Source organism: Elgaria multicarinata, chromosome 1 (assembly GCF_023053635.1).
Source record: "Elgaria multicarinata webbii isolate HBS135686 ecotype San Diego chromosome 1, rElgMul1.1.pri, whole genome shotgun sequence".
NCBI classification, from domain to species: Eukaryota; Metazoa; Chordata; class Lepidosauria; order Squamata; family Anguidae; genus Elgaria; species Elgaria multicarinata.
The window spans coordinates 68,154,186-68,171,477 of NC_086171.1; the positions used below are offsets into that span (position 1 = coordinate 68,154,186).

Consider the following 17,292-nt stretch of genomic DNA (forward strand, 5'->3'; position numbering starts at 1 on the left):
CAGTATCACCAAACCAGATGTGGGGGAGGAGTAAATGTTACTAACTACTGTAGGGGGTTGTTACTTCTGTTGATATATACACAATACAGTCGCTACATCACACACACTGATCCTGCTAGTCAGTTTTAACAAGCAGTGATCAGCACATTGATCGGTGCTGCCATTTGGATTGTGATTGTCATGCAGTGCTCCTGTCACTCACTAGGTTTTCGTCCTTGCTGGATTAGATGGATTAATGCCTGACTCAGCCCTATGAGGCTCTCTTTGGCCCGGTCTTGATCCACAAAGCCTTTAAACAGATTGAGCTGTGTTAATAGTGTGCCAGTGTGCTGTAGTGGTGATAGTGTGTCGTGGTTGGACTGGGATTCGGGAGATTTGGGTTCAAGCCCCACTCTGCCATGGAAGCTCACTGGGTGACTTTGGGCCAGTCATGGACTCTCTCAGCCTAACCTACCTCACAGGGTTGTTGTAAGGATGAAATGGAGAGGAGGACCGTCCGTGTAAGCCGTCTTGGTATCCCTGCAGGAGTGGGGGGGGGGGAGGCAGAGTATGAACGTAATAAATAGGATGAAAGCTTGGCCCGCGCCAACCCAGCTGCTTTCGCAAGCGACGCAACCGCTCCAAACAAGCGGCAGCAACAACAGCCAACTCCGAGGAGTCGCAGACCCGGCAAGTTAGGAGGGGGTCGCGCTGGGGGAAAACCGTCTGCCTGTTGCTGGAGGTTTGGGACCTGGGTTCGGACTTGCTAATGGGGGTAAAGCTCCTCTGGCGCCATCCGCCAAGCTCGGCCTGATAATGGGGCTGATTAAAACAACCCAGCCAGCGGGAAGGGGGGGGGGGAGAGACAGCAGGCAGACCTGACAAGAGGGGGCGCCCCCTGCACCAAGACTTGCGAGACGGCTCCACAGCCGCCGCCGTCAGTAAGCCAGACCCGCGATGCGGAGGCGGCCGCCGCGGCTGCGCCCTCAAATCTAAGGCGGCCGGCTGCTCTCGGCTCCTCTGATTGGCTGCGGCCGGTCGCTCGCACGGCACAACGGAAGCCGGCCGCTTGGTGGAGGAAGCGCCCGCGGCTAATGTGGGCGAGGTGCGATTTGGGCTGGGCGCGATTTTTCAACTGGAAAAGGTGGCAGGGAAAGGGTAAAGCAGCCTCTCTCCCCCGTCCCCCCCCACCCCCGGTTGAGCTCAAGGATGCTTTGGGGTTGAAACAGACAGCAAGGGAAGTGTGTGCGCAGTTCACGGACCCCGCCAGACGCTTGGATCTGCCAGTTTGCGTGGAAAAGCTTTTCTCCTACACCCAAACCAATTGGGTAAAGTGTAACAGGGGCGTTTTAAACGTCTCTTGGGCTCTCCGAACAATCACAAGCAGGGATTGTGATTGGTGCTCTTCCTCTATGCTCCAGACACCTCTAATTATTACGGACTGTTCCTGTTTCGGGGTTATCGGTGTCCCTATTTTGCCTTTGGGATAGATTTGGGAGAAGCCATTCAAAATTATGTGAATCGCCCAGAGAGCTTCGGCTATGGGGCGGTATACAAATGCAAATAATAATAATAATAATAATAATAATAATAATAATAATAATAATAATAATAATAATAATAATAATAATTTGTTGTGGAATGGATCCACCCATTCTTCAGGTTTCGCCCCCCCAAATCTGTACAAATTAAACACTTTCGAGGAAAGAGGGGCAGTTGCATCTTGACTTTGGGGCACGTTTAGTCGTCCAGAGATTGTTATGGAAATTATTTATTTATTTATTACATTTTTATACCACCCAATAGCCGAAGCTCTTTGGGCGGTTCACAAAAATTAAAACCATAATAAAACAACCAACAGGTTAAAAGCACAAATACAAAATACAGTATAAAAAGCACAACCAGGATAAAACCACGCAGCAAAATTGATATAAGATTAAAATACAGAGTTAAAACAGTAAAATTTAAATTTAAGTTAAAATTAAGTGTTCAAATACTGAGAGAATAAAAAGGTTTTCAGCTGGCGACGAAAGGAGTATAGTGTAGGCGCCAGGCGGACCTCTCTGGGGAGCTCATTCCACAACCGGGGTGCCACAGCGGAGAAAGCCCTCCTTTGGTAACGGGACTGAAATTACATAACGGGACTGAAAGGAAAACATGGCGCAGAATGAATGTCCAAGGGAACATCTGTTAATGCCTTCTAAATGGCTAAACGAACATGTTGAATTAAAGGCGATCACTTGTTTACACTGTGCAATGGTGACCTTTATTAATGTGATTTTACTCCAATAATGGGGTTGCTCTAGTTCTCATTTGATCATTTTGCAGCCCGATCCCTAACTATGTTGACTAGCACCAAGTCAGTGTGTATAGGATTGCACTGTAAGGCCCAATTCTATGCATCTTTAGACAGAAAAAAGTCCTACAACTCCCAGTAGGACTCCTCCTCCCCCCTTCTATCTAAACATGGAGAGAACAACACGGAAATTCTCATTATTTTTAATGGGACGATTCCAAGTCAGGCTGCCTTGGTTTATCTTCCATAGTACTTTAATCCCCGTGCAATCATTCCGACCACCGACTCCATCCACACATCCAGGAAGTTATTTTAGTTTATGTTATTTGCCGGGGGTGGGGGGAGCTCTGAACAAGTGAACCAGTCGGTACCTGGTACCCCTGTCCTAAGCACATCAGTTGGAACGAATCCCTCCTTAAGAGCAACAGCTAGCGCTTACTTACCAGAAAAGTCTGCAAGGAAAGAGACGCACCTTGAGATCTGAGCTGTTTGCTGTGGCAATGAAACAAGGACTAGTGGAGAGATCTCAAAATGACGAAGGCTGTTTATTAGAGAGAAATGTGTCTGCCGTTCTAGGAACCTAGGATCTACACTAGTGCTTTAAAGCACTTTATAACAGTTTTGACAACTGTTGGGGCCCAGGACACACTGCATATACAGTTTTCAAAACGTTTTAAAAGTGCTTTAAAGCGCTTTAAAGCCGTAGTGTAGTTCCTTGTAAAACACAATATGATAAATATTCTAGAACAGCCTTCCCCAACCTGGCTCTGGTGTGCGGACTCCCATCCCAGCATGGCCCTTGGCTGGGAATGATAGGAGTTGTAGTACAGTACAGGTTGGGGAAAATTGCCCTAGAAATACTGATATAGGGCTGACTCAATCTGATATAGATATATAGTATATATCTATACTGATATAGTATGACTCAATCTGGACCACACCTTGCACGTTCAGCTCTTGCCTGAGGAACGAATGTCTGGAAACTGACGCTTGTGTGTTAACCGAGCAGAACTCCTGCGCTGTAAGCCCGCGTTCACACGTTACGCGTGCAGCCCCTGCGCCGTGTGCAGTTGCGCCGGCCTGCCTCTGTCTCTCTCCGTCGCTCGCCGGCCTGTGGCGCTCGAAGGCGCCGTCGCCGCTCCCTCGTCGCCTCCCCTGCCTGGCCCGTGGGAGCGTGCAGGAGCCGGCAAAGTGTGAATAATTTTCAGGAAGGAGTTACACTAAGCGCGAAAGCTTTTAGCACATTATCCACTGGCAATTGGACTATAATCTAATTGTCAACCCTCGGGTCTTAATCGAGCTCCCCGCGCCGCCGCCGCCCTCTTCCCACCCTTGGATTTGCATCGGGGAGATGCCTAATGGGTTTAAAAAATGCCTCGCTTTTCTCTGCGAGAAGGAGCCGCCTCCGCTGGGGGAGGTGACCTCAGAAAGAAGTTGGTGGCGAAATTGGATCGAGGGCCGCCAAGGGCGCGCGGAGACGGCCAGGCTCTTTCAGAATCAGCCTGGAGCCTGCGTTTGGCTCGGGTTCCCGAGAAGGCCATGGGAAAGGCGAAGGAAATGCTCCGGCGCGATCCCTAATGAAACCAATGGAGGCTGCGCAAGAGCATTATATAGCCCCTGGAATTCGCGTAGGAGAACTTCCCGGCCAGTTCCGGGTGGCTTCCAGGCCGATCCACGCACGCCTTTCAGTAACCTGACATCCAAGCGTCATATTCAGCCCATATTGGGACTGTAAGCCACCTATAGCAGCCTTTCCCAACCGGGTGCCCACCTCTGCTCCCATCAGCCCCAGCCAGCATGGCCAATGTTCAAGGTATCCTGGGGGGTTGAGTCCAAAATCTCTGGAGGGCACCAGGCTGGGCTCACGTTGGATCCAGCCCATTAAATGGGCCCTGGAACAAAACGTTGCCAATGTATTCCCGCCTCCTAACAAGAGTGCTCCTGCTCCGGATGCCAGCCAGCCAGGTGTGCCCTTCTCCAGCAGGCCCGTTTCCATCCGTCCGCCTCCTGTTTTTGGTTGTTGTCAACTGACACTCAACATTCCATGGCAACTGAGCATGCTCAGTCCTCATTGGGCTGGGGGGGGGGCATTCGATTTGGGGTCGTATCCAGGATCAGCCTTCCTCGGAAGGCCTCCACTTGCAGAGGGCCCCCTCTGCTGGATTTTTGGGGATGCCGCCCTCCCTCCCCTCCCCTCCCCTCCCCCGTTCAGCATGGGCACCTGCCTATGTAGCATTTTCAGGGGGCTGGAGAGAATGCTGTGGGAAGGAGGGATCCACTTCCAAAAGCGCCGTTGATGCAGCTTAAATCTGGATCCAGCCCTTTATTATTTCTAAAAAAAAGAAGAAGTATGTGTAGATCAGCAAGTATACTGATACCTACCTACCACCCTCTTGTTCCTCAGTGGCCCTGTTTTGGCGTCATTGCTGTCTGTGCTCAGCACTTAAATATGCTATTCCAGGGAGTGATAATAACCACATGGAGCGTGAACGGATGCCATACAACACTGCAAGAGAAGTTTTGTCTTTCTCTGACACTGCAGTTTTAAAGAAATGCCTTGGGAGTTTGTGGGACTGATGCCAGTGGGCGTAATACATGTAAGTTATAGGGAAAGGGCAGGGGGTGGGGGCTGAGGAATGCACACCTAGGACACAATCCTATGCATGAAAATAAAGTCCTACAATTCCCAGCATGCCCCAGGCTGCCAGGAGTTATAGGCTACAAATGAGATACACAGGCAAAATTAAGCACGTGCAGAGTGTCCCATGTGGATTTCTGTGAAAGAGATTTACAGCACAATCCTATGTCTGTCTGCCCAGAAGTGATGAGGCTCACTCCCAGGTAAGTGTATACTGGACTGTAACCTCCAGCTTTGAAATCCATTGGACTTAACTCGCACTTAATGTTGGGTGGATCATGGCCTATATATCACATTGCTGTGATATATGTATTTTGCATATCGGCAGTGTGTTCTCTGTCCACAGGTTTATCTCCAGGGCAATATAGCAATGTAGAAGGAAGAGGCAGGCAAGCAAGCAGACTGACAACCTGACACACACAATTCCCCAGAGCACTGCGATGTGGCAGAGACTGGGGCCTAATCTACACCAAGCAGGATATTGCACTATAAAAGGCAGGAGCCACACTACTGCTTTATAGTGGTATTGAAGTGCACCGGCCCATTGACACATCCCAGATACCACTTTCATAGTGCTATATCCTTATATCCATTTTCCTGGGAGCAATCCCACTTGAACTTATTTATTTGAATTATTTATTTATTATTTTATTTATTACATATTTATACTGCCCAACAGCCAGGGAACTCTGGGCATTTTACAATTAAAACCATAAGATATACAAAAGTCAAGATTTAAAACTTTAATTTTTTTAAAAAAAATGTCATATAAAATCAGAATAAGTTATAGTCCAGGGAAAGCTTATCTAAGAAGAAATGTTTTCAGGAGGCGTTTGAAGGATGTTATATTTTCGACTCGCAAGAGGGTTTTCCAGAGGGTGGGTGCCACTGCAGAGAAGACCTGCCAACGAGGTTCTTCCTGATGACATTTTGTTCGACTTAGAATTATACCCCAGCTTTCTACCAAAAAACTTCAGAGTATAGGATTGCTCTGCTGAAATCTCCTCAGTTTCAACAGGAGACCTGCAGTACGATATTGTTATATGTTTACTCAGAAGGAAGCCTCACTGAGTTCCATGTATCTTACTCTCTAACCATGCAATCCTATATATGACTACATAGAAGTAAGTCCCCCTGGTTTCAAGGAGGTAAGTAGGCTTGCAGCCTAGGGCTAGTAGTAAGCATGCTCAGTGCTGCAGCCCTAACTCTCTCTAGCAGATTTATCAACTGGATTTAAAAGGCTTTTCCATTTTAGCCTGATCACCCCATGGGATTGCTCTGGGGGATTTGTGGCCAGGAATGTTTAATATCACAAAGAGAGGGGACATTGCTTCGAAAGCCAAAAGCCTACCCTTTTCATGGTACAGATCTTGATTCTAAGGCCGCACCTGTGATCTATAAATCTATAAAACCAGTGCAATCTCAAGGGTATTTGCTTTAGAAGTAGGGGAGAAATCTGGGCAGCCAAACTTCAGGTTTATGATATCAATTCCATGAGCACAATCCAGTCAAAGTGCTACATTCTGTTGATGTTATTTTCACATGCTATTTTATTGCCATCGAAGGGATGTAAAAGTGCTCAGCATGGGCAGAAGCATGCCCATACCACTTAATACCACTTAAGGCTGCAATCCTACACTCATTTACTTGGAAGTAAGCTCCATTCTACTCAGAGGGGCTTCCTTCTGAGTAGACATGCATAGAATTGCACTGTAAGAGGGCTACTTAAAAGCCTGAGAACTGCACTGGAAAGGGTGGGGAGGAAGAGTAGGTAGTGTTTTGTATTTTTTTAATCAAAGGTATTTGATTTCAAGCCAAACTCCCCTTTTAAAAAAAAAGATCATGTGATTGGAAGCAGCTCGCAGAAACGTGTCTCTCTAACCACTTTGGGGTTTCAAGTACCTAAGCTGAACAGATAATAAAGGGGTCTCGGACACTTGCGGCTGATTCTCACTAACCCCCTTTTTGGCTTTCATTCCTAGATAACAGGCAGCACCAGACACAAAGCAGTCAAGTTTGAATAGGAGGAGGAAATGGATCAAACACTGTGAAGTGGGATAAAAATTATTTCAAGGGGTCCAAGCATGACTAAGTCTGGATCCAAGCCAATAATTCCAACAAGGTCTTGATTCACACATACAAGTTTGCTCACCAGTCTTCTGTAGTGATGACTGTTTGCTGTCACTGTTTCGAGAACACAACAACTAGCTAAACAGCATACAGATTTGTTTAAAATAAATACACTGAATTGATTGCTACTCATTTGATTACTCAACATTGGCTTTCTGTGGAAGGTGTTAATGGTGCTGTAAAACACTATTAAATTTGAGTTGATCTATCATCGTGTGAACATTCAGTCTGCGACTGTTCACACGTGCAGGTCAACACTTAATCAGTTAAGGAGTAACGAACATGTCCTAGGTGTGAACATGTCCTAGGTGGTTAGAAGCGTTAAACAACCACAGAGTGGTGATGTTATGGTAGTGGCAGATATATATTTTACCTGGGAGAAGAAACAATGAGCTAACCATGTCCTGGAAATCTGTGGTCTAGAGCAGTCAATTGACTATACCCAAATTTTCAATAGCCACAATCCTGTGCATACTTTCTCATAAGCAGGGAATTAGTTTATATTCAACACAATAGGAAACAGCACATAGGTAAACTATGGAACTCCCTGCCACAAGATATAGTGGTTTCAGTGGCTTTGAAAGGGAATTAGACAAATTCATGATGGAAGATAAGACTACAAATACCTACTAGTCATAACGGCTACATATTATTTCTAGTATTAAAGGCAGTATGCCTCTCAATGCCAATCACTGGAGAACATGAGCTGGGTGGGGGGTGCTATTTCATTCATGTCCTGCTTGCATGCATCCTATGAGCATCTGGTTGGTCAACATGGGAACAGAATGCTGTCTTGGGACGATGGGAGTTGCAGGAGGCTGCCAGGCTGGTGAAAACTGAGATAGGCCTTTGCTTTGATCCAGCACTTTGTTCTTCTGCATAAGAGCTCTTAGGAATAAGACCTCTTAAGAAATAAGACCTCTTAAGAAAAGATTTGAACTAGGAAAGGAGGTGGCCTGGAAACATTTGATCAAATTGTTAGTGCTGCTAAGAGATTTATGACTAAATGAAGGCTGCAATCATGAGGCAGGCTGTAATCTGGGACTTGCTTCCATTCGGAGTACAGGATTTCACTGCAAATGTATTGAGCAGGAATATTGAGCGGGAACCAACTCCCCTGGTAATAAATGGCACTTTCTTCCATATAAACATGTTAAAGATCCTTGCTGCTGATGTATTAGGGTGGAAGTGTCAAAGACATAAAATGTGTGCTTCCATCCTAACCAGAATTGGAAGAAAATCCCATTGAGATCAAGATCAAGCTCTGTTCAGGTGTACCTTGGTAGTGGTCTGCTGCATCATCACCCTGGCAAGTGAGTTGATCAGAGATCAAATGCAAACATAGACGCCGCCCTAAGTCTACGCAGGCTGAAAGACTATACACATGTACCTGGGAGAAACCCCAATGAACTTAATGACACTTACTTCCTAGAACACAGCTTTCTCCACTGTGGCACCCCGGTTGTGGAATGAGCTCCCCAGAGAGGTCCGCCTGGCGCCTACACTGTACTCCTTTCGTCGCCAGCTGAAGACCTTTTTATTCACTCAGTATTTTAACACTAAATTTTAACTTAAATTTAAATTATACTGTTTTAACTCTGTATTTTAACCTTATATCAATTTTGCTGCGTGGTTTTATCCTGGTTGTGCTTTTTATATTGTATTTTGTATTTGTATTTTTAACTTGTTGGTTGTTTTATGATGGTTTTAATTTTTGTGAACCGCCCAGAGAGCTTCGGCTATTGGGCGGTATAAAAATGTAATAAATAAATAAATAAAATAAATAAACACCTACATGATCAAGCTGTTAAAGGCGAGTTGTTTACACCTCAAGCGCCAGGGCAGCCAGGTGCAAAAGAAGACAGGGCTCTTGCACCTTTAACGGTTGGGCAGAAGAGGGGATTTCAGTTAAAACTTCCTCTTCTACACAACTATAAAAGGTGCGGGAGCCCTGTGCTCTTTTAGATCCTGCTACCTCTACTTAAGACGCCCTTTAAACACTCAGCCCATATCCTGGTGCTTTGAGAAGTGTGGCATTACCGCCCTTCTCTCCATGTTCTGGAACGAAATGGGAAGCCCCGAGCCCCATTACTGCAGGTTAGCTAACAGCGCGATACAACAAAGCCACGCGCTCCCTCGCTTACACGGCAGGGATGTATTAGGCCTGTTTGATTTGGAGAGAATTGATGCCTGGCAGGAGAATCAGCTCCCCGGATTGGCTGAACTCAAGGCATGCGCATCATCAGCGAAAAGCGGAAGCATCAGTGGGCGTTCCATTCTTGCCAGCTACGCAACTCAACAGGCCGGCTGGAGTTCTTTCTTAAAGGGACAGGCTTGGGCTGTCAAAGGAGTCGCGCTCTCCAAGGGGCTTTCCTGTCCATATAAGGAAAGCAAAAGGCTTCTGTGCAAAGGGAGGTCTGGCGGACCCAGCCTCATACCAGAGTTTTAGGTGATCTGCTCACTGAAGCCTGCCAGTCTAGTTTTCTGACAGGTGAAATCCACCACACGCTCCCAGGCCTCCCGCTTGCTCCTAACTCATCTTGAGTCCACTGAAACGAGTGGGCCAGGCCTTCCTTGAAACACCTACGCAGATTTCAAAGGAGCTTACTTCCAGCAGCCACCAGGATCCCACTAAAGCGAGGCTGCAGTCCTATGCCCACTTACCCGGAAGTCAGTCCCATTGAACTCAATGGGGTTTACTTCTGATCGAGTAGACCTGTGTAGGAAGGCATGCGCGCGGCGAATCTTTTTTCTGCCCCACTACGTATCAGTGGGCGAGATTTACAGCACAATAGTCGCTGAGCATATTATCTAAGTCCCTACATTGTTCAACGGAGCTTGCTCCAACGAAAGTGTCCATGCGCTTTCCCCTCCCCTTTGAAGTCAATAGGACTAAACAAAAGTGCTTAATTGCGCGATCCTATGCATGTCTACTCAGCAGTAAGCCCCATTGAGTTCAATGTGACCTACTCCCAGGTAAGTGTGTGTAGCATTGCAGCATAAATTTGGTTTGGTTATTCATGACTCCTTGCTGGAAAACAGTTTCACTACAAATATCGTTATTTTATTATTATGTTACTTGTAAGACGCCTTGGTAGGAGGATTTGTATCCTGCAGAAAGGCGACATATAAATAATTGTAATAAATAACAAATACACAGATTGAAACTGTTTTGAGCAGCACCATCCAAAGCATAGAGGGCTGGATCCAGGATCTGCTTTCAGCGAGATGCCTTGTCCCTTACTAAGAGGGGTGAATATGATATGTGGCTTTCCCCAAAATAATTCTTTTTAAAGCAACCCTACAGATTTCTACAGATTTCGATGTCAGCTGCGTCCACAGCGGTAGCATCCAGGAAGGGATCCGCTGAACACACGATCGATGAACACTACGGGTGTTGAACCATTTTCTACAGAAGCCAAGACAGGAAGGATTTCAGATCCATCCACACAGTTTATTCGCAAAGCCTCTGATTCCTCCAAAGAGAGGTGCTTGACGGTGCCTAAACCTCATTGGATACCGGACTATTTCTAATATGAAGAAAAAAGGATGACAAGATGAATTTGCTATAAACAACAACAACAACAACAACAACAACAAAGGTGGAGGGAGGAAACATAACAGTACTCTGTATATTCTCAAAGGTGTTTGCCTCTTCCCCACACCCAAGGGCTAAACTAGATTGCAACCCTGATCTACTGAATTAAAAAAAGAGTTTTGCCCCTTCATGAATCCTATTTTGCTCTCAGGGGGATTTGCAATTACTTTGCTATTGTTAGCACTTCAGCAATCGCTGAGAATGTCAAATGAAGAAAGACCGGGAAAGCCAGGCACATCAGAGGTGCAATGGTATGTACATTTCCTTGGGAGTAAGTCCCATAGAATTCAGTGTGACTTACTAAACAAGTTTAGGCCGCAATGCTGAAAGCACTTACCTAGGAGTAATCAGTCCATCTTTATTGCCGTCCTACGACTCATTCAGGTTAAAATACAGATCACAACAACTACTACTACAGGTTAAAATACAGATCACAATAGCTATTACTACAGTTGATCCAGTTTAACTAATACAGTCAGTTACCTGGAAGCAAGTCCCATTGGAAGTAAGTCGCAATGAAATCAATGAGGCTTACTTCTGAGTAGGCATGTATAGGATTGTATTGTCAGAATTGGACTGGAATCGAGGACACCCAGCCTAGAAGTAGAAGGGAGTTTTAAAGAAACCCGTGGGATTTGACTCCAAAAATAAAACAAAACCCCAAAGTGCTCTGGTTCGGGGTCGTTATTAATCCGTTTAAGTCCAGGCTTAACTGGTGTGTGGATTGGTTTCATAAACAGACAATTGTGAAGCCACGACTCACCAGTTCCCAGGGCAAGGGAGGGGGGGAAGCTCACATTTTCCAGATACATTCCAGGACATGCAATTCAGGAGAGATAGGCAGCGGTTTTAACTGAGGAGAGGGGGAATCCAAATTCCGGTTGGGGCGGGGTAGACCAGTTCTAATTATTGGGCAGCCCCCTGTTACTAATTCAGCAAGACTTTAAATACTGTAAATAAGATACTCTAGATAAATAAATAAATAAATAAATAAATAAGCCGTCATAGTGGGAAGCTCTAGCGGCTAGATGGAAATTTTGTCAATTTCAGTGACACTTTCAACCAACAGCATAATTCTAAACACTCACAACGTGGAAATAGAAGACGCAGCCGATCCTATGTGTGTTTACTGGGAAGAAGATTCCAATGAGTTGGGAGTGCACTGCAGTTTAACTACCAGACTCTCTCGCTTTATTACCTCGGGAGTAAGCGCCACGGAGTTCAGTGCGTCTTACTTCCAATTGTAAGTGCGCATAGGATTGCAACCTCAGTTCGAATTTACGATTAGGGCTCTGCGAACTTGTAGGTACACTTGGAAGGAAATAAGATTGGCAGCAAAAGAACTTAAAGGTAGTTTAGTGTAGACCAGCTATAAAGCTTCTTTTTTTAAAAAAAATGTCTTGGAAGTCGCAATTAACACCCCAGCCTAAGGTAAGAGCCAGTCAAGGTTCTTACTGGGAAATAAACGGACACCTTCCACTTACTTGGTGAAGGATCGCTACAGAAGTTTACGCGGGGGGTGGGTGGGTGGTAATGTACCGGAGAAGCGAATTTCGGCCTTCAAAGATGCACATATTTTGTTAAATTTCCTTATGATATCCACATTAAAATAAATAATGGATGTGGGGGAAGCAGTAAGCTCTTCTTAAAATTAATCATTGCATTCCTTCAAATGAACTAAGGCTGCGATCCTCTATACACACCTACTGGAGCAAGTTCTATTGAACTTAATAACACTTACTTCGGAGCAGACATGCCAAGGGTTGCCCAGTTAGTGGCGCGATGGTGGGAGGATTGCAGAAAATACGCATGTGTAGGGTTTTGTTTTGTTGCTGCTGCTGTTATTGTTGTTTTAGTTTTTAATGCATGTTAAATCTTACAAAGAGGAAAAAATCCTATGGAGAAAGATCTTTAATTTGTAATGGCACTTCCTACTTAAGGACATTTGAAACTCCAATCCACACTCTAATCCGAATAGGTAATGTTGGGACGTGAAAGTAGGATACCTCATTGAAATCTATGAGGGTTATTCCCAATGATATAATAGAGACGTTTATTGCGGAACAAATAACCCAATGTGGTCAATTTCACGCGATGGGACGCAAAAGTCCCAATAAAAGCTAATTCCTCGGATTCAACCCCGCTCGCCCTTTTGGGAGAAGGGAAGAGACGCCGTCGGTTTCTGTCGAGGTGGATCTACTTTTACTAGGATTGGAATCCGGCCTCCGAAGTCCTTTTCTGTTCCTGCATGGGACGCTTGGTAGGGTCACTTTTCTATAGAGAAATGCAGCCGAGCCAAGTGATCGGATTTGAAACTGACCAGCTCTCCCTGGCGCTCATGTTCCGTGGAGACCCGCGGGGCTCGGTTCATTCCTTGCTAAACGACTCAGCGTTCCCAGCACACGCGCGGCTGGCGCCATCCTGAGCGAGTCCCAAAGAGCCTTATTCCCCGGTGAGCGGTTCGGATTGGGCTGCAGTCTTGAACTACAACTGAAATCGGAATTGTTCGGCAGGGTTGAAGTGCAAAGACACACGCCACTTCCTCGCAAGGAGTCAGGCAGCTTTCCCTGAGACTGTTCCGAGGTAAATGGATCGCAGCCTCTCGTGGCTTCCTCTACTCACTGGCACTCTTATCTAAAATTCGCTGCCCTGGAAGGAAGTTCTTACTCAAAGAAACTCATTCCGAAGTGATGCTCATTGGTCACATTCTAGATCATATTATCCCAACCTCATGCCAGAAGAATTAGACAATAGGTTAGATTGGTCTTATTCAACGCAAAACACCTCTCCATGGACCAATGACAGGTAAAGTCTGTGTTTGGGGGTAAAAGTCTGGGAAGAAGTTTTTGTTGTAGTTGTTTTGAAGTGTTGTGGTCCAGGGTTTGTTTGTTTCGTTTGCAGAGAGACCGCCGGATACCCAGTCCCATGTGAAGCCAGCCCACTTAGGGATGGTTCACATACACTTGTAATCACTTGGTTATTTGGAGCTGCCTGTGTGAAGTGCAGACATGACCTCAACACACGAACTTAAGTTCACATACATGCACTCAAAACAAACACAAACGAAGTGGCTCCACCGAAAAGCGGCGCCTTTGAGGGGATACGGAAGTTCTCTCTGTCGTATGAGATCTTCAGCAATCCCTTCACACGTGCGATCTGACACTTGTTCGCTTAGCGAGAGATGAAACGGGCGCGTGTTTGTGAAGCTGTTGACTTCAACTTCAGGGGAAGTTAGTGCCACCATGCAGCTGGTCAATCTGTCCCTTCAGTGGTCAGATCCTATTCATGGCTACTTAGAAGTAAGTCTCACTTTCAGGGGGTGTATCTGCAGCCATAACCCTCCGGTTCCCAAACAAGAGGTTTAAAGAATCAGTCTTTCCCCCCAAGACCTGCACTCGCCCACATTCACAAATATTGTTCTTTATTATTGCTGTGAGGTAGTGGATTCGAAAAACCCGCGGCAGCTCATATAGGATCCGGTTCAAGTAGGGCTAAAGAGCTGAAGGACAACGAAGGTCGCAATCCTACGCGTGCTTAGACGGAAAAAGGGCCTACAACTCCCAGCATGCCTCAGCCAGCTGGGGCATGCTGGAATTGTAGGCCCCCACCCGTGCATAGGATCGTGCCTTAAGCCCCTTTACTGGGTGCGATGCAGGGAAGTGCTTGGTTCTGAGGAGGAAACCGCTCTGCTAGCATCCCTCCACCTGGTGCCCTCCAGATATTTTGGACTGCAAGTCCCAGCATGTCCCAGCCCGCATGGCCGATGGTTGTGGATGATGGGAGCTGTAGTCCCAACGGCCTGAAGGGCACCAGGTTGGGGGAGGTTGCAGTAGGTCTGCCGTGGGGAGGAGGGAAGAAAGCAGCTGAGGGGAAAGCGGGAGCCAGGTGGGCAACGACAAACGAGTTTGCGAGCCTGGCTCCTGGGCGCGTTTCAAGGGCGGACTGGCGATGTGGAGGCCCGGAGGAAACAACCTGGGGAAATTCGAGGTAGGCGGGTGGTGGTGGGGAGACACACGGAGTTTTTCTTATCTCTCCCCGCCCCCATTTTGGGGTAGGGAGAAACAAAACAGGGGCAGGGAAGGGAAACAACCGAGCTCCCCACAACCCCCCGCCCCCCACCATTTTCTCGAGCCTTCATATCTTTAGTCCGGATCACACGCCGTTTGTTCTGGGAGCTCCTCAGCCTCCTTTCCCATTGAGACAAGATTAAACTGCAACACAACAACAAAACTAGCATTACTGAAAGCGCCTTGGTTGTGGTGTTTATAGCAACAGTAGTAGCAGCAACAAGAACACACACATCTGAGAATAACTACATTTTTTAAAAAAAGAAGAAGCAAAGACAGCTGCTCCATGATGGGGTGGGGGTGGGGATCCTAAATCCACAGTTGGTCAAAACCGTTACAAAGACCTAACCAAAATGCCACAAGGGCGCGTCCTCTTTTATCGACACAGGTCAAAGCCATCTCTACCCACACCACGCATCCCATTCCTATCCCCACACCCGCCCAAAGATGCTTGGCTTCGGCAGGCGCGCCTTGGCTCCTGGACGCCACTCGACGTGTAAAACTAGGGACAGATGGTCGCATGTGGGGTGTGATGGGGGCGGGGCGGGGGGACGACGACTACCGCGTAGCCACCCTAGAAGTTCTGGGGTGGGAGGTCTGCGCAAAAAAATAGGAGAGGTAGTTCATGTGGTTTTATATCTTTAAAATACAAAATTGTAAACTGTTTATTTTTAAATTATTGTTGTAAAATAAATAAATAAATAAGGGGAGGCAGGACAAAATTAGGGCTGGGGGACAGCCAACCCCAGCTACAGGTCTGGAAGGTGCGTGCCTGCGATGCCCCTCAGCGCGCCCCCCAAGGCCGGCGCAAGATAGGGGCGACCCCTCCGCTCTCGGTTCCTGCCTAAACCCACGCCCCGCCGCGGTGGCTTCGGTGGCTGGGCGGCAGGGCGAGTGCCGCCCGCCCCCTTCGCCCCCTCCCTCCCCTCTCCCCTTCCCCGCCCCCTCCCTCCGTCCCCCCCGCGGGATCAGGGAGCCCTGACGTGGCCAGGCGCTGATTGGCCGGCGGCCGATAGGATCTCGGCGGCCCGCAAATTAAGGCGGCGGTGCGAGGGGGGCGGCTGGCATTGCCCCGGCCGACAGCGCGGACCCGGCTCGCCTCGCCTTCCATCCCCTCGCGAGGGAAGGGAGCCGAGCAGCGCGGCGCAGCTCGACCCCGGCCCCGCTCGGCGCTTCCCTGCACTCGTCCCGCCCGGGTCTCGAAAAGTTCCGCCCTGCCCAGCTCCGCGGCCACCTTTCGGCTCGGCCCGGGAAGTCCATCCCGGCTGCTCGCAACTTTGCGCCGCCCGGAAGCGAGAGGGAAGCGAAGGGCCGGGCGAGCGGCCGGGCCGAGGAGGGACCGGCTGGCTCGTCGCGACCCGGAGGCTGCGCTCGCCGCCCGCGCTCCGCAGCCATGGAGTACACCGCCGCCGCCGCCGCCGCCGCCAAGCCTCAGCTCTCCTCCCGGGCCAACGCCTTCTCCATCGCGGCGCTCATGTCAAGCGGGACTTCCAAGGCGAAAGAGGGCGCCGAGAGCACCATCAAGCCGCTGGGTAAGCGCCCTCCTCCGCGCCGGGGAAGGAGGAAACCTTTGCGCCCGATTGTGTATGTGTGTGGGGAGGGGGTGTTATTTTTTGGGGAGGGGGGGTTCGTGCATCTGATTGGGTCTGTCTGTTTTCGTGTAAGTGCTGTCGGGATGCGTCTCTCTCTGTGTGTTTTAGTTTGTGTGAGTGTTTTCGTGCGACTGATTGTGGTTTTTTTCATGTGTCAGACTGTGTGTGTGTGTGTGTTTCCGTGAGTCTGACTGTGTGCTTTTTTCCGTGGTGTGTGTGTGTGTGTGTTTTCGTGTGTGTGTGTTTTTTCCCAGATCGATCCAGAGTGGCTCCCGTAGAACGCATACAGCTCAATGTGCTTGGACTGGGTTGACATCTGGTTTCTTTTCCTTTTTTCGATTGTGGGGTTGTCCATGTGACTCAGGCCATAGCTAGACCTAAGATTTATCCCAGGATCGTCCCTGCCTGAGTGCTGGATGCCCTGTGTGGCACTTAGATGAACAGGTTTGACCCCAGGACAATCCTGGGATAAACCTTAGGTCTAGCTACGGCCTGAGTTCAATGGGACTTACGCCCAACTCTCTCTCTGTGTGCGCGCCTGTGTTTAGAATCGCAGCCTTCCGAAATACTGGTTGAAGAATAGATGCCCCTTCCGTCCCCAAGGTCTCTGCTCTCCTTGATTCCAGTGATCCTGGATGGCACCCTAAGGCGTCAAAACAAAAATCGGATCGAACGTTTTAAGTTGCGCTGAAACAAACGTTTCAAATGTAGCCTGGAAGCAGGAGAAGGAGCCCAATCTCCCTAAAATGGAATGGAGAGTCCTGGTGCGCCACACCAAAGACCTGCAGCCCCACACATTATTTTTTGGGGGGAGGGGAGCACGTCCCATTGCACACGGTGGAGCTGACTTTCAAGTGGGCTTAGATGGGATCGGCTCCGATGCCATGCAGAAAACTGCTACGTGGAAAAGTCTCAGCCGCAGCCGAAGGAAATTGGGCTCAGCTGGCTTTTCTGTTTGACCTCTCTTCTTTCTCCCTCTTTCTCCTAGCAAA

The 17,292-nt window shown here is 48.0% G+C and overlaps 1 protein-coding gene across 1 annotated transcript in view; it reads left to right on the forward strand.

The window, feature by feature from the left end:
- Positions 1 to 16,101: 16,101 nt before the first annotated feature.
- Positions 16,102 to 17,292, forward strand: part of TBX20 (T-box transcription factor 20) — a 53,554-nt gene continuing 52,363 nt past the window's right edge. The window contains exon 1 of the mRNA XM_063116107.1: positions 16,102 to 16,240. Coding sequence (XP_062972177.1) covers positions 16,102 to 16,240 — 139 coding nt within the window. The remainder of the gene's footprint in view (positions 16,241 to 17,292) is intronic.